At 39.0% G+C, this 26,811-nt stretch overlaps 1 protein-coding gene across 1 annotated transcript in view; it reads left to right on the forward strand.

Moving 5' to 3' along the window:
- Positions 1–26,811, forward strand: part of PLCL2 (phospholipase C like 2) — a 201,554-nt gene that overhangs the window by 166,723 nt on the left and 8,020 nt on the right. Inside the window, exon 6 of the mRNA XM_075212311.1 lies at positions 9,530–9,639. Within this exon, the coding sequence (XP_075068412.1) occupies positions 9,530–9,639 (110 nt within the window). The remainder of the gene's footprint in view (positions 1–9,529; positions 9,640–26,811) is intronic.

Raw genomic sequence — 26,811 nt, forward strand, 5'->3', positions numbered from 1 at the left:
TCTGTTCAAGGAGAATGGCAGGCAGCTAACAGCAAAGGTTATGCTGTTAGCAGCCTGCTGTCCTGTAGTACTGACGTGGCGCGCAGTAATCTCCTTACTGAGAAGATCTCGTAAAAGTGAGACTGAGTCATAGTCTCACTCTCATAGTCTCACTCTCTCGAGATCTCCTCAGTAAGGACATTACAGCGTGCCGCAGAAGCACTACATGGAGTGTGGGGGGGCCCTCACAGTACCCTTAGCCCGGGGGCCTCCCTTCCCTTAATCCAGCCCTGGTCGCACTGCACATGCAGGTCTCCAACTTGCTATATCTTTGTGGGCTGAGAATATACACACAGTATTTGCTTTGGACTCCAAACCGCGTGCTGCAATGCATAAATTTAAACCGCTTGATGCGTTTCATCGCCTTTAGGCCATTTCCTAAGAAGCTACATTACTAGGTTGGTTTTATATTATGACACACCCAATAAACCAGCTATTTTCACACCATAACCTGAAATTGGTATTTGACATACACGTGCTCTGATCCACATTTTTATTTATTATAAATCTAATTCAGGAGATTGGCAATATTGTACTCTATGAAGTTGAATGTAAATTTATTTATTATTAAATGTGACTAAAGGAGAAATAATGGATAGTTTTCCCATTCTGCTTAAAGTTCTACTCCCCTCAAGAGTAAATAGTTTACTGAACACTACAGTATATTTCTCTGGATGTACAGCTTGATAGTACAAGCACAGGTGTGATCTTCCCGTCATCCGTTACACAGGTTAATTGAACTGTAAAGTGTAGATGCACACCTGGCACACGGTAACCTATAATAGCACATCCAATAACTATTCATTTTTAAATTACCCAAAGAGACCTCTCTCCTGCCAGCTTTGCAAACTCAGTAGCTGTCCTCCCGGCAGGACCCTCTTTGATTCACAGCAGCACTGCTTATGACCCATGCTGCTAGTGTAACGAGGGTCACACCACAGCAGACTGCACTGTGCTAAAAATCTAGACAACAAAGAGATCACTGCTTAAAATGATACTACAGCTGTGTGAAACGTCTGGTTCGTGTAATGTTTTAACATTTTTATTGCTACAGTAAACTACAATGAAAGAGGTTATCTAGCAGAGACAATACCAAGTGGGTGGATATGTTTACATATCTTAAAGTTTATTTTGTTTGCTATGGAAATGTAAAATTAAATTCATTTATAGACTCAAATAGATCAATGCCATTTGGAAGCCAGACTGTCATGACAATATTGGAATACTTATGTACCATTACAGAGCAATATCCTATTGCGGCCCTGTAAGTGAATCATAAAGAGCCAGCATTACCAGTGGTATATTGTAGAACTGTACTGACACTGAACGTGTAAAGACTTTTTAGGACTGCCTTTAGAAATTACTTTGTTTTGCTACAGTAAACATGTGAAAATGTTTACTTTTTAAAAAATAGGCAATACTGATGAAGCAGGTTCCTGAGTCACACACTAAAACTTTGCACCCTAGGCGGTATATTTACTAAACTGCAGATTTGAAAAAGTGGAGATGTTGCTTATAGCAGCCAATCAGAAACTAGCTGTTTTGTAGAATGTACTAAATAAATAACTAGCATCTGATTGGTTGCTATAGGCAACACTTTCACTTTTTCAAACCTGCAGTTTAGTAAATATACCCCTAAAACTGTCTTAAATGCATTTAATGGTCAAAAATGTATTACATTTAAAAAAGTCGTGCTGATACTTTTTCTAAATTTTCACAGAACGTGAAACATTCACAGCCTTGTGCTTGTCTATGCAAGGTCTCATCTGGCATAGAACAAATGCCAGGTTTTTTTGAGACCATTACTACTTACTTTTTGTAAACATTAAGGTAGGGCCCTGTCAGTAAGCCCTGCCACTTCTATGAGAAACTCACCCCTTTGCCATGTTGAAGCCCAGGGGGGAAATAAAATCTCCTGTGCCCCCTGATCTATGAAGCTCCATACTTGCAAGTTAATTAAATTGCCAACAGCTTTTGTACATGCCCCCATTTATTTCCTAGTACCTGTGTGGTTCCTTTGCCCTAAACTACATTTGAAGTTTATTTACGGCCACTGCTGCCATTTGCTCACTCATTGCAGTTTACTGGCGCTCAGCTCAACAGCTTTTAACACTTAGGCAAATTAACTACTTGCTGCTATTTACTCAGTTTGTTTTATGGAATCCTATATGGTATAGACAAATGTCACCTGTGTTAACAAAAATATAGAGCATTTTTCATGCCAGTTCATTACTAGGTGACTTATTAAAATTAAAGGGATCTGTGGTGTCTATACATGGCTCATGAAGAATAAGGTTGCTGTTCGACTTGCATCTGTACCACATTTAAGGATCTTGTTTAAACACGTGCGGCACATTATATGCAGGCTGCATATCTGATTTGGCAATAATCGCTGAGACACAAAACACAGAAAGGGAAATGAGAAGGCCAACAGCTGAATACTTTGTGCAGCCCATGAAAATATTTGTCAGTCTGGTAAATGTAAGCACGAAGCTACATAGTGTATGTGAGAGAAATACTTGTTTGTTAATGTTGAAATACTTATCGTTGAATTCTTGTAAAAATGTAACAGATGTTGGGCTCCCCAGCATACCCGAGGACTGCTATGAAGGCTGGTTCAAAAGTAATTGGAAAAAAAAAAAAAAAGGTGCTGTAACCCATAGCAACCAAGTAGATGTTCATATTCTTAACTGTGCTAGAAAGTAACAGATCTGATTGGTTGTGCAAAAAGTCACGCTTACCTGTGCTCCAATTTTCTGAAATTCAGAATTTCCCTCTGCTGCAAAAAGTAAAGAGAATTTCATCCAGCATGCAGAAAAAGAGAGTGGTACTGGGCAATTGGTCAAATAACAAAACGAGAAGGGAGAAAAAGGACATTTTGGGGCATATTCAATTGTTAGTTTTCCGCGCCGCGGAATAACTAGTACAGTTAATACGGTAATATGTAGCTGGATTTCAGCTCAGGGAGCTGCGAGCTAAAAATCCAGCGTGCGCTGACCGCAAGATTTTTGGCGTTTCTGCCAAGAATTGAATATGCCCCTTTCAGTGACAAAAAGTTTCAGGGACCATTATTGAAAGTAGTCCCTTCCCCTACACACAACTGCAGGTTTGTAGGTTTTGTACACATGGATGTCAGTGAGGTGTTTTCAACATTATTATTATTTTTTTATTTATTAGGCGCCACAGATTCTGTAGCGCTGGATACATAAGCAAGTAACAAATAGTTGAGGTAATACATATAAGTAGCACAGATGAGTGTGAGTAATGCTATGGAGACTCACACAGAGTGCAACAAAATACATGACAGGAGGAACGAGGGAGTCAGACAGTAGATGTGGGACAGTAGGTAGAGAGGACCCTGCCTGCGGGAGCTTATGTTCTAGAGGGAGGGGTGGTGAAAGACTGTAGGTCCAACTAGGAGAAGATGGAGATGTCAGTTAAGGAAGACGGGGTGATGGATAGAATGGTTAGGAGGTGGTAGGATAGGCAACTTGGAAGGTGAGTTTTGAGTGAGCGTATGAAAGACTGAAGATTGGGGGAGAGTTGAGTGAGATGGGGTAGGGAGTTCCAAAGATTAGGGGCAGCATGGCAGAAGTCTTGGAGGCGAGCATGGGAGGAGGTAAAGAGAGGTGAATTGAGGAGGTCAGAGGCAGAGCGGAGGGGCCGGGTAGGTATGTAGCTAGAGACAAGGTCAGAGATGTAAGGGGGAGAAGTGTTGGTAAGAGCTTTGTAACTGAGGATAAGGATCTTGAACTGAATTCTGAAATGGATAGGGAGCCCATGAAGGGATTTACAGAGATAAGTGGAAGAGGTGCAGTGGGAGAGGAAGATGAGCTTAGCAGCAGCATTCTGTATGGATTGATGGTCAGAAAAGTGAGAGTCAGGGAAGGCCAGTGAGAAGGAGGTTGCAATAGTCCAGAAGAGAAATGATTGAATGGACCAGGATTTTGGTTGCTTCCTGAGAGAGGAAGGTATGCATTTTCGTGATGTTATGGAGAAGGAAGTGGCAGAATTTAATGAGGGACTGGATAGCTGAGGGCTGAGTCGAGGTTGACTCCAAGGCAGCAGGCTTGGGTGACAGGCGAAAAAGTGATGTTGTCAACCTAGAGGGAGATAATGGGAGGGAAAACAACATTGGCAGAAGGAAAGATAATGAGCTCAGGTTTTTGGAGATGATGAGTTTCGGGAAGCACTGTGACATGCAGAAAAAGCTTAGAAAATAAATGAACCCTAATTTATAGAGCGCTCAGAAAAGCCCTCAACATACTAGAGATGCTTTATTAGCACCCATGTGTACAATTCTTTAAGGCGGTATCTGAAAGACAACCTAAACGAACATAGGTTGCATTTACTGTTTGTTATATTTATACAGTCTCTAAATTCCAATTTTGCATGTCTGCATGAAGATTTTCTGGGTAGGCCATACATGTTCATGTGTATTAATGAGAGTGAGACATCACATGACATGGCAGGAGCATGCCTGCTGTGCCCCTTACACACATTCGGTGAAGTAGTGTAGCTTTCATGACGGGTTCCTGATGATCACGTGTGATTGGTGTCACAGGATCTTCTGCTCTCTCCAACAGATAATGTAAAAAAAAAATTCCTATGGCATTATTGCAGGGAGCAGAAGACAGAAAATGAGGGGCACAAATGTATATCTTATTATCAGGAATGGCATGCGTATTAATGCGATTCCAATGCAGTTAAGATTTTAATGACTGCTCCATTTTTATAATAATTGTTACTGCCCCTGAAAATCATCTTGTACAAATATTCATATTCTGTAAAATGTATCATCATGGTTAAATTGATTGCTTTATATTGAAACATTATCTAGGTCTATTGTTTTACAGTGGTTCTATACTTCACTGAGGTATTGTTATTCTTATTATGCCAATATTACTAAATTCAGTCTAAACTGGATCCAATAAAGCTGCTTCTATTTCATGAATATAATGGTGTCTGATGCAGGTCTGTCCTCCACTGCCTTGTGTCTGACATCTGTAGAGTTATTTCCCTGCAGTGATATAAGATTTCCCTTCAAATGCAGAATGTGCCCTTTGTCATTGAACAGCCACTGCTCCCGGATCCACAGAACTCCTTTAAGGTAATGATGGAGGATCCTCAGCGGGCTAGAAAACCACTAACTAGGGTGATGGTTTCTCGAAGGTGAAGATCTCCCTGTAATTCTACCCACATGCAGGGAACATTTTTCATGCATTTCTACAGTCACATGTAACTATTTATAAACTGCAGACGTCTTTCCCTAGGCTAAATAGCGCTGCCAAATTCAGTATATTTTTTCTTGTTTGTTTTCAGTCTATTACAATTTTGGTATTGTTTACTGTCCTGTTTGTTTACATTTAAGTTGGAAGCATCTGTGTGCTTTATGCATAAACATGTCTGATACAAGATGTTTATAGCTTTGCTTCTGTAATGTGTCTGCTGTAGCTGCTTAGAGCTTGATCATTAATGTCTGTCCAGCAGCTTCTCTGTACTTTTTAAAGCTAGGTACACACTGGAGCTTTTTCGTCCAATAATCGTGCCAATCAGCCAACATACGTCAGTTCGGTCGGATGTCGCGTTAGTGTGTAGAATCACACGATGGTCGAAAGTCTTCCCAAAGTGCCAAATGTCGGCTCATTAGGTTGGTCATACAGCTTAATAATCTCGTTCCAATTACCTTCCGATCATGTACTGCATATGAATTCACGACAGATTCCACGACCAACTGGACAGTTCCTCAAACTGCGACTCCTTTCGGGGGCGTGTGTATGTAAATTTCTATTGTCTGTAGATGTCCCACGTGGTGCGTCCGCACGTCAGTCAATTTTCAATTAGGTGCTTGTAACGGAAAAGCAATAGAAGCGTATGTCTGCCAAATTATACACCCTTGTCTGCACAGTCTACAAAACAGTCTACAAGATGTGTATTGGATCTGTCTGCTTGAATAATTATACACCTGTGTTTATGTACTATATAACTTTGTATATAGATGTGTATTGTATATGTCTACACCTTTGTCTGCAGTCTACAAGAAAAGTTCATATCGTGGATGTTCTGCCCTTTATTTAAATTTCTTGGTAATATCGCTACAGGGACGTCATATGTCGTTTCAGTGTGTACGGAATTAAAATCTTTTAACATGACAATATGGTTGTAAAAAGTTGCAGCCCAGACGGTCTGTCTTTTCTTGATCGTTTAAAATGTGTCTAGTGTGTACGCATGAATCACCCGAGTGATCGGACCTTCAGTCAAAGGTGCAATCGTTGTAGATAACACATCGTTTGGAAAATTCTCCAGTGTACACCTCGCCTTTCTGTCTGCTCCCTCGTTTGGTGGCAGAATTATCAGAGTGTAAAAAGTCCTTTTGCCAGTGAATATTTTCGCTGACTGTGGGGCTTTATTACATTTCTCCCTATACATCAAGTGGTTAGCGGCTATATGTTGCCTATGTAAAGCCTATTTAACAAGCAAAATAACGCTACAGGTACCGCCTAAATGCATGTTTTTAAAAGCCTCCCAATATTAAAATAATAAAGCATTTTTTAAAAATACTTTTTTTATCATTTTTATCCTTTTTTTTTTCCGTTCCACTGCCCTCTTGCTAGCTGGCTCATGGGTGCACATATCCACTGAGAATGGGCCCGCAAAGTGGTACGTTAACTGCTTGGAGCCTCTATCACTGGGGCAATTTTTTATTGATGATTAATTGCAGCAATAAAAAAATTCATATTACTGTATTTTGATAGGGGTCTTAGTAACCTAACCATTGTATTATATCAATGAATTCTATTTCTTTCCGGCTATCTTTAATTAGACTAAGTGAATATAGGTGATGCACTTTGCTCAAGTGTTGTATATTGGAAAATGTTTATTGTTCAACTGTATTCATTGCTCATTTTCTTGACAATGCACACCGTGTGCCTTTCCTTAGATCTTTCATCACATAATGATATACCTTTTTTTTAGATATCCATTATCATAATACATTTGTATGAAATATAAAAATACAATCCCTGCAGGGCTTAGTTCCTCTCTGTATAAAGAGGGTGTTTTCTAGGAACAGTCTGAGTTTTGAAGATTTGTTTTCTTCCTGGAAGTTCTTGTACCTAACAGTGTCCTTGACAATGTTCCTTGCTTTTAGCTTGCTCAGGCTGCAGAGATTAACTTTGGTTTTATACTAAATGCGATTGGACCATATGCAGAGAACCATTTATTTTATTCTGTATACTAATTGTGACCCTGCTGCCCCTTCTTGTAGCTGGTTACTATTAGCTGTGCTCGGAGTTAAGAAGTTAGTGTTAATCGCTTATTGTTCTGTGCTATTATACCTTGTACAGTCTATTAAAGTAATTCTATCGTTTTCAAATAAGCATTGCCCAAGCGATTGTATTGTGTTTCCAACGCACAAAGTAATTTATTTTAGCAGATGTAAAAAGTTAACAGTTCAATATTTGATTATAATATAATACAGTACAGTACAGCCAATACCAAAAGATACATACATACCGCTGCGCTTCCACGGGTACCAGTGGACAGTAGTTCACCCTTGAATACTGTGGTCAGAGAAATGACTGAAGCTAGTGGGAGCGCAGCTATGATATAGATATAGATTATATATATATATATATATATATATATATATATATATATAATATACATTCAGTGTTACAGAGAGAACAATGCAGATGATGTGGCTTGCTTCTATAGGTCCAGACTTCAGGTGGGTCCAGGGTAAACAGGTCATAGGCTAGTTCAAACAACCCCCTCAAAGGCGGAGGTCAACATTCCAGATGATTCTTCCACCCAGAAACCAGTTACAACTAGTCCATTAGCATTTTATAGTCTGATATCACTCTGACTATTTTTTTCCTAACATCAATAACTAGAGTATGCAATATGCGATCTCTTCGGCGATTGAACCGGACAGCTGCTGATGAATAGGGGATTAGAATGATATCAGACATGACACATTTCCTATAACCTGAACCTTAAATAACTCTGAGGTGTACATATAATCAATATATATAAACTAATACTAAACTAAATACTATCTGCATATAAATCACTGTAGAATGGAATCAATATGAATATGAATTATATAAATAACTAAATGTTGTAAGCTAGTGTGTACGTGCGTATTTTACCGTGCGATCGCAGTATGCCACGTGTAGCATATCGACCGATAAAACAATATTGACCAATATACTTTAGTTCCAATTATACGACTTCAACAAGTCTTAATGTTGGTAATCTGTACGGCGCTGCGGACATCTTGTAGCGTCTTATAAATAAAGGCTAATAATAATAATAATCCTTCTATTTGGTTTAGTTTATATCATTTTTAAAGCTGCTCTACCACATAGGAATCTTTATCCTAAGGGAGCCCCTTGCTGGAGCCCGGGGGCTGCCCATCACCGCATTGGTTCTTGGTGCTCCCCAATTTCTCTCTCAGCCCTGAGAGGACGGAGCTGAGCGGAAAGCCCAATCACAAACCACAATCAAGAGATTGCAGCTTGTAATTGGTCCTCCTGCTCACACACCCCCTCCTTCTCTATTTAAAGATGGGCAGAATAATTAATTTGCCAGTTCTGCTTTGCAGAACCCGCAAAACACTAGAAAAATGACTGTTTTTCCTAAGGTTGCCACTTACCCCAGACTAGCGGGAGGTATCACTTTAGGGAAAATGTTTTTTAGGTGGTAGTGCAGACTTAAATTAAACCTAGCAACAGTAATCTGCTGTTGCATGTTGTGGGATTAAAAGTTTGTTATGTACTGTACAGTATGTTGCCGTTACAGTTTAATATACTAAATGTATGAATCACTATAGGGATGATCAGTGGGTCACTAGTAGCTGGTACCTGGATTTGAAATGAAATGCCCTTGATTCTCCTGCAATCTAGACACTTTACTGTGTTCCTCATAGTGCAGGCTCTGTATTTTCTTCGCTTGTCGTAAAAAATCAGAGCGTACTGTAAAACATTTTATATAAAGTTATTTATGTAAAACTAAATTGTTACGATTATATATTGCCACCAATTTTATCTCCTGTTGAACCAGAACATGTTAATAAGCGACTGGCCACTTTAATGACTTTAGCATATCTGTTGTACAATCTGCATTTAATAATGTATAACTAGTACAACAGATTTTCCCAGAGGAAGAAACAAAATCAATATTTTATTTCCTACTAGAGCAATCATACCATGCACGTGTCAATATGACCACTTCCATACTCTCTGGGGGGTTTTGCCTCTTGGACATTAATAAATTCAATCTGGACTTTTTTTTTTCTCTCTAAAGATTTTCTTTCCAATCTCCTTTCAGTCGTTTTAATTCTCAGAATCTTCTCTTGTCTTAATCAAGTTCAGATTACACAAAAGCAGATTTTAGACTTTAAATATAATTTAAAGTAATAACAATAAGACATTAAATGACACATAGAAAATTGCCACTTGTCTCACATATATTGTATCTTTTTCAGCCATGGAATTCCACGAGAACATCAATTCCATCGGAGCTAAAGAAGGTTTGAAAGAGAGGAAAATGCTTAAGGCCGTGGAGAGCTTTACATGGAACATAACCATACTGAAGGTAGATATTAGTCAGTATTGCAGATACATTGTGTATACTGTGTTCTCTGTGCATTTCATCACAGTCTATCAGCATCATCATTTATTTATATAGTGCCACTAATTCCGCAGCGCTGTACAGAGAACTCACATCATTCCTTGCCACTTTGGAGCATACACTCTAAATTTCCTAGCATAAATACACACAGACAGACTGACATAGACTAGGGTCAATTTGATACAAGCCAATTAACCTACTAGTATGTTTTTGGATTGTGGGAGGAAACCAGAGCATGCGGAGGAAACTCACGCAAACACAGGGAGAACATACAAACTCCACATAGATAAGGCCATTGTCGGGAATCGAACTCATGACCCCAGTGCTGTGAGGCAGAAGCCTGCTTCACCCCTGTTGTAATGAAGAAAATTGAAAAGTGATTAGATTAGATGTTAAAACTTCACTACTGTTAGGAACAGGAAATTATTCCTTTGTAAGATTTGTTTGCAGTTTGGAGCGTGAATTAATATCTTGTTCTGGTGCAGAGTACATTTTATTTCCATCTACCAATTATATTAAGATAATATAAATTATGCCCGTGGCGTACATTATAAGTATAGCACAAGTCATTTAAGAGCTCAAGGACAAGGACTTTACAAGTGACTTGTGATATCACAATTAGTTACAGTAGTGTTATATGCAGCCTTTGTCATTATCAGAGTTAAACAGTGGTCCAAGTAAATACTTAAGTCATGATGCCACAGTTATTCTTTTATAAATGATCTCTCAGAAAATAAATTATTGTTAACAAATGCAGTTCTGTTAAATTATTATCATTGTATTTATAATGCACTGACCTATTACACAGCGCTGTACATTAAGGAGATCATAACACAAACAAATGACATACTGTGACATGAAACAGAAGAAGCCCAAATGAGCTTGTAGCTGGTGGTCTTGAAAGTGTGTGTGGCTACAGGCAGGCAGCAGCATTATCATCGTACCACCATATATTGTTGTTTTTTTCTTTTTATACATTTATTGTAGACCAAAAAAATATTTGAATCACTTCAGAGCACTAAAAATTAGAGATGTTAACTGACCCTTGTGTTCTGGTTTTGGTTTTGGATCTGGATTAACTTCATGTTTTGGTTTTGGCAAAACCACCCTTGCATATTTTTGTTTTGGTTTTGGATCTCTATTTTTTTTGCTAAAATCACATAAGTTTGCTTTTTTTCTCTACATTATTATTAACCTCAATAACACTAATTTCCAGTCATTTCCATTCAATTTTGACCACCTCATAGGTCACAATATGATTTTCATACACTTTCAAAGAAAAATTGCTGCAGTTCTTGCCAGTAATGAGAAAAAGGCCATTGTCATGCCTGGGCAAAGGACCAAAAATCCACCTCTTAAGTGAGGAATTATTTTTACCCAAATCCTGACAACAGTTGTCTAGCCATTTGTAGCATTGTAAAGCCACAGTCAGTAGAGGTAGGGACCTTAACCATCTAGGATCCTTATCCATGTTATGGCATTTGAAGCGAGTTCATGGAAAGCTTTTCTGAAAATCAGAAACTTATGCTAAAAAATAACAACAAGCAGTTCAGCATCAGCTACCTCCCTTCTCTCAGCTACATTCCAGCACCTGTAATCTACACCTCCAACACCTTTATCATCAGTATCCTCACAAGTGATCAGAGTTAGTCCTGCATCCAAGTTTCTAATGCGAGATGGCTCCTCCCCTATCCTATTGTTGCTGCTCCTGGGAGTGGATCTTCAACCCAGAAGCAGACCAAGAAGAAGACTACTAGTAGTTTATAGCAATTGACTGTTAAACAATCATTTGCAAGAGGAAGCAAATATGAAAGCTGTCACCCAGTCGCAAAGCGGATCACAGACGTCATGACGACTATGCTAGTATTAGATCTGCGTCTAATATCCACTATTGATGCAGCTGATTTTAGACAGTTACTTGAGGTCTTCTGTCCCCGTTACCAAATTCCATCACGATACCATTTTACTAGAAAAGCTATTCATCACCTCTACCAGAAGGTTCGAAAAATGTAATTATTGGGCTACAAAATGCCATTCTATCCACTGTACACTTAACCACAGATATGTGGACAAGCGGAACTGGGTAAACTAAAGATTATATGACTGTGACAGCCCACTGGATTGGTGATTCGTCTTCACCAGCAGGGACAGCAGCAGCATGTACCCAAGATCATCACATTATTCAGAGGCAGGCTACTCTGTGTATCATCTGCTTCATTGAGGCTTATTATTATTATTATTATTATTATCATAGATTTATAAGGTACCACAGTGCTCCTCAGCGCCGTACAGTAGGGAAGACAAGGGCTTACGTAAAACAAGACCTACATAAAACAATAACAGACCAGGCAGACTAAATGAATGGAGACATGAAAACAAAGGGTGTGGAGGACCCTGCTCATTAAAGAGCTGACATTCTAAATGGAAGAGGGCACAGCTGAAACAAGAGTAGCATGTGTGGCTCAGAGTGGAGATTGGGATAGTTGTGAGGGTGCATTAGTGTGAATAGTGTTATTGAGGATAAGGTCACCTCTAAGAAAGAGATGGATTTTCAAAGAGCATCTAAAGATTTCAAGGCTGTGGGAAAGTCTGATTTGAGTTTGGTAGGAATTTCCATAAGTGGGGAGCAGCATGGGACAAGTCTTGAAGGTGGGAGTGATAGGTGGTTATCAGAGATGACACAAGGCGCAGGACAGAGGTAATACAGCAACCTGTTTGAAAAACTAAGGGATGTCATTGCAACAGGGCTTATCCTGCTTGGACCCTCCTGAGAATGTGATTTCTGATAACTCCACCAATATTGTTAGAGCATTACAGCGGGGAGAATTCCATTACATTTCCTGTTTTGCGCACACAATCAACTTGGTGGTACAGAACTTTTTAAAAAATGACAATGACATGCAGGAGATGCTGTCTGTGTCCCGATATATTTAGGGTAATTTTCGGGATTCTGCAACAGCATGTAGGAGAATGCAGCAGCTGCAAGAATAATAGAATTTAGGGGGATGTACTTTAGTCCAGCGCAGTGGAGAATATTTTCCATGTTGTGTAAGGTGCTGAATACACTCAAAGTAGTCACCTGTGAAGAGAGTGCAGACACTGTTGGCTTTGAGTCAAGTGATTCCCCTAATTAGACTTTTTGAAAAGCAGCAAGAGAAATTGAAGGGGGGAAATGAAACAAAGCAATTCCACTAATTATGTTGGTCTTGTAGATTAAGTACTTTATTTGGTTCACCAGGATCCAAGAGTTGTTAACATCTTGAAATCAGATCATTAAATTTTGGCAACTGTGCTTGATCCTAAGTTTAAGAGCTATGTCTTTTCTTTCTCTCCAACTGACCCAGATCTCAAGAGATGCAATGAGCTCCTGGTCAGCAAGCTGACAGTTCAAGTGGTACATGACACAATGATGTCTCCTCCTTCAGTTTCTCTCTAAATTGCTGCTAGGAAAAAACTTAGCTTTCCCAAGACACCCAGTGGTGATGCAGATGAGTCTGCACAACATTTTAACATTTGGTCTGGTCTAAAAGATTTGCCCAAAAATCGTGACAGGTCTGCCGTAAAATGAACTACAAATTCCATGAAGAAGGCCATTACAGGCAATTACATCAAAGTACACAGACTTCTGTGATGGTGGATTCCAGTGGGGATGAATTAGCATTGTTTGAGGATGATGTACACACTGATGAGGGTGAGGATGATGACAGTGTAGGTTGCAAGTCCTGAGACAAGGGAGCTAGCTGATGCTGGTATGCTTGTTAATATTTTGGGTAGAATGGCATGTTGGCAATTTCATGTTTTTCTATAGTAAACTTTCACCTTTATCAGAGAGGTGTTTTTTTCTTTACAAAGGTAAAAGCTTTTTATTTGCATTTTAGTTTCCCTGACTTAAAACCACTATGCACTTGAACATAGACTTTAGCACATGAGGTAGAAGGATTAGTATCATCATGACTGAGACTGGAGAGTGACAAGAACAATTCCACCTCTCCTGTTTCTGCATGAGCTATAGCACAGTAGAATGTCATTGGAGACTTTTAAGAACACTGACAGCCCTATTATTGCAATTTCTGTTTCAGTGCTGAATCCTGCCACCTCTCTTGTTTCTGAGTTAGCTATGGTACAGTAAAATGTAACTGCAGATTTAGACCAAGCCTGCCAGCCCTATTATTTGTATTTCAGCAATGACAATTAGCAATGGAGCTCTCCTCTTTGTGTGTAACCTATATAGCACTGTACAATTTGACTGCAAATTCACGCCAAGACTACCTGTCCTATTATTTGTATTTCAGAAATGACAATTAGCAATTGAGCTCTCCTTTTTGTGTTTGACCTATATAACACAGTGTAATGTGACTGCAGATTTAGAAGACCAAGCCTACCAGGCTTATTAATTCTTTTTCAGCAATGACCATTAGCAATGAAGCTCTCCTGAATGTCACTGGAGACTTTGAAGAACACTGCTACCCCTCCTCTTTCTTTTCTACCTATGACGCTGCTCAACTGCTTTAGAGACTGCCAGGAACTGTGCAACCCCTTCTGTGTCCCTCTGTGAAATGGCGCTGGGTTGCCGTGGAGGGCGGTACATATAGAATCCAAAACTCACGAGATCCGACGATGTAACAATGACGTTTTGCCTCGTTTTCAATTCCAAGGGCGCACGAAAGATCTCGGCTCGGTATTCGGGTCTGCTAAGTTTGGGTGTGTACAGTTCTCATGGAACCGAGCCCGAGCATCTTTACTAAATATATAGCATCAGGAACTGATATTATATGACTTCTTTAATTACGAGTGATTCAATCTTCCATTTTTGTAAGCACCTATAACACAATGGCTAGTATACAATTAAAATGAAAACATAATTTTATTAATTTACATCTTCTCCACTTTTTGTTTGTTTATTAACAAGAGATAAAACAGTCATAAAGAAATACATTTCCTCTTTATATTCTCATGTGAGCTAATAGAATGGTAGGTCTTCTCTCTATCCCCTCTTTTCTAACAAACTTCGTTGAATTTCTGTAAGTCCTCATGAGAATCAGATTTAAAATATTGAAATAATGGAAGTTGATACAAATGCCTTTGTTCTACACATCTTAATTCTATTAATTCTAAATTATCTTAATTCAAGATACACTATACCCTATGTACGTCGCTGCGGAACCTTTGTGGCATCTTATATGTAAAGATAATAATACTCAATCCAGTGATTTTATATGGGAAACTATGAATCGGCAACAGACTTGCAGGAAAATCTTAGGAAGATAATGGCTCACTCAATCTAATGGTGGCCTCCATGTTCGGAATACTAATCATGAGTACATGTAGTAATTAACGGGCTTGCAATAAAATCTTCGGAGAGTGACCAATTAAAGGCTACTACAGCTTGCTGGCAGCTCTTATGTCTTGGGAAACTTACCGTCTGTACGGATAACAAAAAATACACATAGAGAGATACGATCATAGGCTCACTCAGGATCTATCTGAGCCGGCTATTAATGGCACACACGCCAGATATAATAGGGAGGTTATATCACAGTATAATTTAAATATTCTCCCAATAGCCTTAGGAAAGCAGGTCACCATTATACAGCTTATGAGAAAGCCATGCTAGGCTATGATTTTGTTTATATAAACAGACGACTAAGTAAAGAACTATAGAACAGGTGGTATTAATGGAATAGGTTTTTTTGGTTTTGTATGTACTGTTGGGATTTTATATTCTACATATGTATTGGACATATCTTACAGTGTATTGTCTGTTACAGCAGAGCGGACCTAGACCTATATTCATCAACAGACGTATCTTTACATCCGACGTGCATATGCGCGATTTAAAAAAACGCACATTATGTTAGTTTTGCGTGCCTTAGTGCATCAGTGTCCGGGGGGACCAATTATTTCAATAAACAATTAAAGATAAATTTCCAAATATCATAACCTAATTTCTGAAGGCTACAATTTTAATGATATGACTTGACTGGTAATTAAATATCCTATTATGTGGCTAAGGACCAATGTAAGGATCCAATGGATAATCCCTCAGTGGCATGTGCTGGGTAAGCAAGGGTATTACACATAATGATCTTTCAGAAATACTTGATTCCCATTGGAGATAATCCCTCTGTAATATATATATTTTGTATAGATCGATACTAAATTCCCTGCTTTATTTTAACATACATTTACAACACTACTTAAATATTTCCTTTTTTACATTTACTATGGATTCAGCCTGCCAGCAATAAAGGGACTGATGCAGCGTATATGTACCTACGTAGTCTTGTGTGGTTCTGACAGTTAATCACTCCTGCGGCAACACAGGGGAGAGAACAAGTGTTCTAATAATGGCCAATGACAGTAAAGGCGTGTTTACCAAATGTGGTTCATGCAGACCTGCAGAAACACACACATATGTCTGTTAGGCAGTGTATTTTTTTGCATCTGCTATAGGGCAGGTGCAAATACCTGATTGACATAAAAAAGGCACATATGTTGCTGATGTGGAGGCAAACATATCTCAAGATGTGTACAGCTCTGTATATTGGTGGAAATATGCTATTTTTCTGTGATCTTTCATCTTTCACCAACTCTGCATCAACCTAAAGTGTCAGGCCTGATGCCACCCACCCAACATAAGAGCCCAAAAAGGGGCCTGCTGCAAGTCATGAAACCACTGCTCGGAAAACAACTTTAAATTCCAGTAGATCAGTTGTTTCTAAGAGAATCAAACCACCTCACCTGGCACCAACAATCATTCAAAGTCACTTAGGTCACATTTCTTCCCCATTCTAGTGTTTGGTCGGAACAACAAATTAACCTCTTGACCATGTCTACATGCTTTTATGCATTGTGCTGCTGCCACATGATTGGCTGATTAGATATTTGCATTAATGAGCAGGTGTACCTAATAAAGTGGACACTGATTTTATATGTATAATATAGTGCACATTTGTTCTTGAATTCCCAATTACAACTAATCGGATACTGCCCTCTATGGCATTAAATGCTCTCTCCCCCTTTCAAGCTTCCTGGACCGCTTACCTCTGCACTTACTAGAAAAAATATTCTTAAACAGACTGAAACTTAGGTCCAATATAAAAGCTGCATTGCAACTTGTGCAGCTGTAAAGAAAGCTACATTCAATTTGAGCCAAACTACCTCAGTCAACATCAAATTACGCTACATTATGTGAGAAAATGAACGTTTTGTAATGACAGCTGCAGGATGCAATACATAACTGAAATAAATAGGTTTGGGCACAGCGGGAACGGTGCTTATTTTGATCCTCTTTTGGGGTTCTAAATGTTGGGAGGTATGCAAATATTTTGGGTGTGGCTCACAAGCCAGCCCTTGCTAAATGTAGGCCCCTATACCTGGAAGGTTAGAGCCTCTGATTTTAACTGCATCTTAATGATGTTGGAAGCATATATGTTAGTATAGCACCTGCATATAATGAGGTTCCCTTGACGCTGGGGCGCAGGCGTAAATGTTTTGATCAAAATATGAACCAATACCTCATGTTTTCATTTTGCTAGATACACACAGTGCTAAGGACAAGGGCTGACAGTTGTTGTCTTTTTGTTTTGCATACATTATATTGCCAAGCAGCTGGTACCATATATAATATGGGATTAACCAAGCACACCCTTTTTTCTTCTCTGATTTTGAATAGCGCATATATATATCTGGCTATGGTTAAGCAATTCTTTTCCCGTTATGTACTTGGTGGGGATCGGAGTATTGCTGTGTGTATAATTGTAAAACAAAATTGCCTTTCATTGAAAGATCTAATCATTCACTTAGCTGGAATTTGACAGCCTGGCAGTACTGCTGATTTTTTTTATTTTATTTTTCTTCACTGTGGTCATACAGTGACCTTTATCTGATCCCATTTTTGATTGCTGTAATAAACTTTCAGAGCATATTTGCCCTCCGGTAATCACACTTTATCCCTATGCAAGTCAGTTCAGGCATGTAAAGCAAGTATTAGCCTTGAGTGCAGATATAAAATAGATGGCAAATTTAGAACATGTGCTGATACTATCACATGGATGAGTGGCTTCTTTCTGGCTAAAATACTTCTTTATATTTCCTCAGCATTGCTGACTTAATATCTATTCCAATTATTGCTGTCCTTGATGGGTTAATTCTCAGATGACATCTTCTAAACAAATGATCAAAATTTTGGATTGGATGTCTATCTTTAGGGATGCATAGTTGTCCTTTTTTATATGATTACTTATCCTTTATTTCTGTTGCTGTTTAATTTATTGTAAATATACAATACCATGTTGAATGTCGGGAAATCTTGTTTTGTAAAATAATAAAACTATAATAAAGGTGCCTTTAATAAAGAATATTTAAAGTGGACCTTTCACCAAGTAGTGAAACACATGTTCAAATTTTGTCTGTATATTGTGCAACTTTTTAGGTGCATTTGGCTCAGGTCAGAGCAGGAGATGGAGAAGATACGTATAAAACAGCCTGTAGCTGCATAGCATCGGTGTACTGCTACAATAGACTGATAGAAGCAGCACAGAGTATTTAGTATCGTGCGGACCTTTTGAAATTGTGGTGCATATTTATCATAGGGTTAAAGGCCTATGGGCATCAGAAAATGCTGTTCTTGGCGATAAGGCTTCGTCCTATACATCAAGAAGTCGCCACCGACTGTAGCCCCCTCCGGCGATAAAATTTTCCAGGTTTCGCCAGAGTTGTGGAGGCCTATTTAGCAACGATCGCGGAAGTATCATTACAATCCTTGTTCTGCTATTGCTCTCTGAGGCTGTAGATAGCAGAAATAAATGAATAAATAACGTTTTATTCTGGTTTTTCCAATGTTTTTTTACTAAGTGGAACTGAAAGTCTAAGGCTGGTCTTTTAGTTCTACAGTGCATGTGAGAACCAGTTATTCTGGTCATACATGGCTGGCTCAGTAAAGCGGTATTTTAACTCTTGCCAGGCTGAGTTTTTGATAGAATTAAGCCTTCTCCTTATTTATGAAATTCCCCGGGCTGGTAAATACTGAGGCTGACCATAGCCTTTGGCAGGGTTTTCTGAAGAAGCTTCCCCATGTAATGCATGAGGAAACCTATTTATCATTGACAACGGCGAAACGCCGCTGTCCTCATATTGCTAGCCAGGGGTCAGTGTAGGGAACAAATGCTTTATTGGTAAAGTAAAGCACTTGTTCCCTTTTATTTATTTTTTATAAAGTTGTTGTTTTATTCTTCTATTTTTCACCACTTTTTATTTTATTATTCTTTATTTATTTATTTATTTATTTACAAATCTGGAACTGGAAGCCTAAGTCCAGACTTCCAGTTTTACTGTGCATGCAGAGGCCAGCAAGCTGGCTCATGCATTCACAGAGGGACCCTTCACAGGCCTGGCGAGTGGTAATACTACTCCTACTGCTGCTGGTGTCACCGGGGAGCTAAGCATCGCTCGGCAGAGCCCCTGCAACATTTTATTGTTAAATCGGGCAGCCAAAGATCAGGGCCGTCTTTCCGACTGAGCACGATGGGCAGGTGCCCGGGGGCCCAGGGGATAAGGGGGCCCAAGACGGGACTCCTGTCAAAAAAACCAACAACTTACGTTTGTGGATACCTTGACCGTTAAGGGAACGGTCAGGTGACGATCCGGCTCCCTCCCTGGTCCACTCTTCCGTGCTGTGCTCCCGACATTCACTGCGAGCACAGCACAGGGGACTAAAGAAAGAAGAAGAGAATGGGCTCGGACTTAGGCGATTTGAAGGGTAAGTTACGGTGCGTATATATATATATATATATATATAATGGGCCTGATTAGCCAATAGGTTGCAGCCTGGGGCACTGGAGCCAGGGGGGGCGCAGCATCGCCAAGATGTTTTTTTTGTTTGTTTTTTTGTGGCATCCGGAGTCATCGGGACCGCCCTGGTCTAAAGGAGCGGTCCCGACCGTCACTATCACATGACAGGCAGTCTGGCAGCTAGCTGCCTGTCAGTGTGGCCGCAGGCGCTTCTTACTCTGGTCACGTGAGATCAGGACTTCCACATCTCACGTAACCAGAGTAAAAAGCACCCGCGGCCCCACTGACAGGCAGCAAGCAGCGATCACTGCCAGACTGCCTGTCATACACAGTGCTGAAGAGACGACTCCACAGCGGGTAAGTCCGTTCTAATGTCTCGGGGGGGAGGGGCGGCAGATGGGTAGGTGATGTGGCTAAAGGGGGCAGGTGAGGTGGGTAAAAAGGGCAGGTGAATTGGCTGAGGGGGGCAGGTGAATTGGCTGAAGGGGGCAGGTGAGGTGGCTGGAGGGGGGACGCTACGGCTGAAATAGCTTAGGGCGGCCAGAATCCTTAATTGGGCCCTGAATATATATAATATATATATATTTATTATTTTTATTTTATTATTATATGGGCCCCGGTGCACTGTTTTGCCCAGGGGCCCATAATGTTAAGATGGCCCTGCCCAAAGATTTACTATCTCTGCGATAAGCAGCAATAGGAAATGGACAATATACCTGGATCCTTTAGTTTTTACATGAGGGGAAAATTTCTTATTTCTTAAGTGTGCTATGACCATTTGCTCTCTTGTTACTTAAAATATTTCAAGCAGACAGATTGTATTTGTGCAAATAGCAGGAACAGTGGCACGCTTCATAAAAGAACAAGAACACAAGAGTAGCCGTTTGAACCTCACAGGGTCCCTGTGTAGAGTGAAATGTCAATTACATGCCTCAGTAATGTCTTTCACCATGTCTGGTTTGAATTAAAGCAAGGCCGCGCTTCTTACATTAATTGGAACAGTGGCAACCTAACTATCTGACATTAAAGCATGTAGCAGATAATAGAAGGGGTCTCCGACATATAGTTTGAAACTGTATACAATAAGTGGGAGGAGGTCAGTGCACACTTCCCTGTACATTTCTTACAGCTGAGCCCTGTGTTATACTGTGGAGCAGTAATATAGTATTTATTGCTTATAATTAAAAGACCAATTATATCTTGTATATACAGAACTCAATGGAGGGAATAAAAATGAACTCCTCAGCTCCAGAAGAAGGCATGTAAATAAAGTTATTTTTAGCATGTGGCAATGTCTTGTTGTTAAATTACTTGATTATATTCTTTTAATTAAATCGTTTTCATGGGCATTCCTACCCAGTATCAACATTAGCTGCCTGTAGCTCTTCAACAATTGCTTGATTACAATTCCCAGCATGCCCTGTACTCCATTAAAGCCAGTCAGCAGGGCACACTAGAAGTTGCTCTTCAGCAAAATTGACAGAACCTTACACTGCCCATCTTGGTTATGTTATATTTCTGTGCCACAAAGACATATTCATACTAAATGGATCTCATGTTAATGACTGCAGTGTGTGCTGTAGCTGGCTTCATCCAGGTCCACATTGTTGAAGACTGCATGGGCATAAGCCTAAAACCACAAAATTGCAGTATATTTTCTTTCTTTCTTTTTCTATTTTTTTTATTTTCTTTTTTTCTTTTTTTCTTTCTTTTTTCTTTTTTCTTTTTTCTTTCTTTTTTTCTTTCTTTTTTCTTTTTTCTTTTTTCTTTCTTTTTTTCTTTTTTCTTCTTCTTCATATTGGGTTGCTCTCTATCTAGCAAACCCCAGATCTGTACTTTTTTTTTTCCAGTGACAAATAGTGTCCAGGTGGAATTTCTCCAGTGTTTAACTTCTAAAGACAGTGTCTCACCTCCTGAGGCTGCCTGGAGCTCCCTGTAGTGATCAGTCTATGACTGCTATTATATTAAGCAATAGAAAGCAGCATGCACTGTTAACTGTTCAAAGGTTGCTTCCTGTTGGTTACTATAAAAGCACACACACACACACCAAACACTAAGGAGGGTTTCAGACAGTCAGAGGAGCTGCGTAATAAGCAAATAGGAGCTGCATAATAATCACAAGATGTGTGTAAGGCACACAGAAGCTATGTAATGAGCTGTTTATTAGGGTTATCACTACTGCTGGGCATGTTACTGCTGGGTATAATATTGGCACATTACTGCTACAATATAACTGGGTATAAAACTGTTACTGTTTGGCTTTTTAATGGCCATAGCACTGCTGCTGGGTATGATTTTATGTAGACACTCCCATTCCCAAAGAAACTTTAACTTACATGCATCTGCAGCTAATATTATTTATTTTACTTGAATATCATATTAAGTTTACATATTGTACTATGTGTTGTCCGATAGGACTATCTCCATGCAAGTTGTATTCATACCAAACTGCACTTGTCTTGGGACATGCCATCGCAATAGGGGTATCCCCAAATATGCTTCATTGTTGCACTTCATGTTCAGTATGATATCCTCTATAGTCTTCTCAGCTATGGTAACCCTAAATGTGTGCAAGATAAACATTTCCTTTTTGGCTCCTGAATTGTATGTTATTTTGTCCACACCTTAGCTTATGCTTAACTAAATCTGCCCAGCATGATGCCTCTTCTATCTGTTAGGAAACAAAATAGTCCCTTTAAAAAGTGTGAAGCACATATAGAAGCTGTTGTAATTCCAACACCATTCACCTGATTTGGATGTAAATACCCTCAAATTAAAGCTGAAAGTCTGCAGTTAAAGCACATCTTGTTAGTTTCATTTCAAATCCATTGTGGTGTTGTATAGAGCCCAAAATATGAGAATTGTGTCGATGTCCCATTATTTATGGACTTGACTGTATAGGCATCTATCTAATTAGTCCCTTGCGTAGGACTCGCATTTTAAACTGAATCTATCTTAATTCATTAAAAAAACCTCATATTTAGAATAGTATAAATATTGTCACTCAACAGAAACGCTAATGCGCATGTCACTGTGGCTTGCTTCTTCTAGACAAAAGGAAGTCTTCAGTTACTTCCTGATTTATCTCAAACCACAACCTAATTTGATACTATAAACCAAGCACTTTTCTCCATAAATATAGAGATATTGAAACCAAGCCTATCTAGCACATTAATTATTTAAGAACACAAAGACAGAACATTATTTAAATGGAGTTTAATGTCAGAAAACTTCAAAATGCTTACTGGATAAAAGTTTCCACTGGTTACAAATTTATACAGAAGTCTTCTCAAACATAGGCTATGGAAAGTAGTGCTTTGATGTATTATGTTTCCTATACGGAAACATAACACACTTGGAGTAACCACAAACATGGTCCCTGTTTAGGTTGATTAAGCCATTTACATATCAGTTTATTACATTAATGTGGTAATATATGTTGTAATTTCTTGACTTCCAAGTAGCTCAAATCCCTAATTCATTCAATTTTATGTGTGGGCAGCACGGTGGCTAAGTGGTTAGCACTTCTGCCTTACAGCACTGAGGTCATGAGTTCAATTCCTGACCATGGCCGTATTGACTTGTAGTTGATGCAATTTAAATGGTTCATATTTGGTTTGGGAATATCTATAATTTTTGAGTGAGTTGTTTCAGGACAAAAGTAAGCTCCCTCTAGAATCATACTAAAAGTTTGTAATGGAGGGTAGGATAGTCATGAGGCAAAAGTTTTATAGTAGCTAATGGGAAAGCCATTGGGGCCTGGTGATCTTGAAGGCTTTTGGAGTTTGAAAACTAGTTTCAATTCCTCCTCTTCACCAGAGGTTAAGGTTAGTAACATCTGGAAGGCTGAGTTTGGAATTCCTGAATTACAGGTTTTGGGTCTTGCAGTCCGCAGATTTATTTTGGGTATTGTAGAGGGATTTGTAAGGTTCCATGAAAGTTTATTGCACCTGAATTGTATACTATTTTCCCTTTTTACATTTTTTAGAGCTGGGATTGTTTGGAAAGCGTTTTTAGCTCTCAATTTGTTGGCTAGAAGAGTATCTGTTTTATTACCTTTCTCATAAATTTTTTGATTAAGCAATTTTAATTTATGTTCTGTTTGTTCAATTAACAGGTCTAAGCTTAATCAATTGCTTATAGATTCTGGTAGACTGGGTGCGTTTTTGGGCATTCCCAGGGTTTTGGATATCACTCGATAAAAGGTTATTTTTGTATTTGTCTGGGTTTTTTTCCCGCTGTGTTGCAAAAGTTTATAATGGCACCTCTAATGACGGTCTGATGGGCCTCACAGTTTGTCGGTAGCTGGATTCCAGCATAGAAGTTGTTCACGAAATATTCCTGCAAACATGCCTAAATGATTTCTTGAAAATCGGGCAGCTGGAATAGTTTTTTGTATTGTGAACAAATTGTTCTCAGTTAGCCAATATTAAATATTTGCAATATCCAATGCAAGAGGGTGCCCAGTGTCAGCAGCATTTCTAGCACTGTTTTTTTGATCATCTAGCAGAGATGATCAGTTTGGTTCAGTAAACCATTACTGTAAATTGAAATAAAGCAAGGGGTCTGTTATAGAGCCCTGGGGTACTCCAACATGTACAGGAGATAAATCAGATATAAAAGTTGAAAAACTTCCTGTTTTCTGTCTGATAACATCTGAAATAGGCTACAACATTAGATGAGAAACTTGGGGAACGTAGTTGATCAAGAAGAAGGGTTCAGTTTACAAGGTCAAAAGCCTTGGTTAGATTGATGAAGCTTTAACATAATGAAAGATTGAAATGTTGGTTAGTGAGGAGGCAATGAGAGGTTCAGCACCTTTCGGTAGCCTAGGTTCTAAGCCATCAGCCCCAAGCTCATACTGTCAGGGGCAGATATTAGTAGTTCTGACATTTCTGGTCTTGTGATATTCTGTAATCAAAAGAGAGTGTGCGGGAGTAGAGGTTTATTATGGTGGTTGGGGGGTCAATATAGGTGGAGAAGAGGTCAGGCATCTGATCAGAGACCAGATTGCAGTGTGTGCCGTTTAAGAGCATAGCACTTGTAAAGGCCCTCTTATTTGAACATGAGTGTTTTTATGGTAAAACAGATATTTTTAGATTTCTCAGCAGCCTTTGTTAAAAGGTCTTTGCAGAGGGAGAAGGAGCTTTTAGTTAGGTGAATATTTCTTTTAAATGTGTTTTTCAGAGATCTATAGTGATTATTGTCGGCCTGAAGCCCAGTAGATTTAAAGCGTGGCCACAGTGGCTCTTAGACTTAGTTGGGTAAGTAGGTCTTTTGTTTAGCCAATTAGTCTGTGTTCCATGAATACAAAACTGTTATTCAGATATGTATAACCTATAAGTATATACATATATAAACTTTGCAATTTTCCCCTTGCTATTGCATTACCCACACCCACCTCTCCTACAGTGTGAGATAATTTGGCAGTGATCTGGTTAAGTATTTTGAGTAGAAAACTTGGAAGGTGAACTCTTAAAGAATTGCATAAGTCACATTCTGACAGTTTAACTTCACTTCCCATTAAATGTACTTTCACTTTCCATGGCACGCTAGTGTCAGAATTTCTTTTGGAGTTGTTTTTATTATACTTAATTGTTAATGTTTAAAAGCCATTAAGTGAGCAATATATCAACATGATGCAATGAATGGCAAACATTGTTTCTTTGCTTAAAATGAAGGATTCTTATTTCAAACTGAGCATCCAAATGTCACATGTGTGCCCAAGAAGGTCGTGTTTCTGCAGGCAGGACAAAAAGCAAACCAGTCTTCCTAAACTACATATGTTGTTGATGTTGTTAGAGCAATCTCTAACTATCTAGAGAGAACAAAGTAATAATTTGTCCATGAGCATAATGATAGTAATATAATCTCCTAACTGATAGGAAAGGAAGACACCTTATCCAGAAAATCTTTCGGATGTAATTGTCACCAGAAATATTACTTTGAGTGTGAGCCATCTAAGAGAAATGTCTTTTAAAGGTTCAAATGGACTTTGACACTAATGTCTTAAGAACAAGGTTAAGGTCCCATGGTGCTTAGAAAGGTCTGATGCAAGGACACATTCTGTTCACTGCTTGAAAAATTTTAATGCTAAATCATTGATTGCCAAACTTGAGTTCAAAAGAATGCTAAGTGCTGACACCTGGAACTTCAGATTCCTGAGCAACAACCCTTTTTCTAATCCTTCCTGCCAAAATTCTAGTACTTGCAGAATGCTTATAGACATTGACTTAACAGCCTTCTGTTTGCCACCAGAGGATACATTTTTTCCAAATCTTGTAGCAAATTACAGATTAATTCTCCTTCTGGCTTGCAACAGTACCTCAATTACTTTTTTAAAGATTCCTTTGTTCTTGAGTAACGAGCACCTAATCTTCATCCCTTCAAGGAGAGAGTACTCTGGTTCAAATGTAGAACTGGTCACTGGTATAGGAGTTCCAGTCAAAGTGGCAGAGGCCATAGTAGCTCTAGAAGCATCTCCCTAGCTACTTCAGACCATGGTAGAGGAGACCAAAGCTGAAAAATGACTATTACCTTTCTGATTTTACTCAAGGAAAAGAAATTCATGGAATGATAGTGAATGGAGGTAATATATATCCCAAATGGAAGTCCCAAGGTCTTGTCAGGACATCTATCCACATCTGCTCTTGGATCTTTGTAATGGTCATAGAATCAGTCCATGTTGGCATTCTAACTCTTCACCATCAAGTCTATATGAGAGCATCCAAATCTTTCTGCAGTTGAAAGACTTTTCCATGCAGCGTCCATTCTGGGTGGATTTCATAGTGGCTGAGATAGTCTGCTACAATGTAGTTCTTTTCCAAAAAAATGTATTTCAACAAAACAGACTTCTTTTATATATAAGTTTTTATAATGTGTAGACTTCTACCTTCCCTATTCCAATACACATTATGACTATATCATCCTTTGAATTCAATAGGGGGCGCTACCTCTGATAACCCAACACACAGCGGTAAGAAATTTCCCAGAAAGACAAGCCGTTATTCTATTGATATTACTTTCGATATTGTTCTTGCCTGCTACATTTATTCTGAAAGGGATATTAAGTTTTCTCTGATCTTGACTTAATTGCTATTAACTCCATAATCATATCTCTGCCCTTGGTGCCTCTTTGTCGATTTATGAATCCCACCACAGTTTGGTTGTCTGAGAATATCTTGAGATGACTGCAATGCAACAGAGGTTAAAACTGTGGAGTAGATTTCTAAACTGCTCTCATCTCCAACATGTTTGAGTGTAGTTTTTTTTTCTTTCTGTTGTCATGAGCCCTATATCAACTGTGTGTTCAGATGTGCACCCCAACCTCTGGTGCTGAAGTCT

This window comes from Mixophyes fleayi, chromosome 5 (assembly GCF_038048845.1).
Source record: "Mixophyes fleayi isolate aMixFle1 chromosome 5, aMixFle1.hap1, whole genome shotgun sequence".
NCBI lineage: Eukaryota > Metazoa > Chordata > Amphibia > Anura > Limnodynastidae > Mixophyes > Mixophyes fleayi.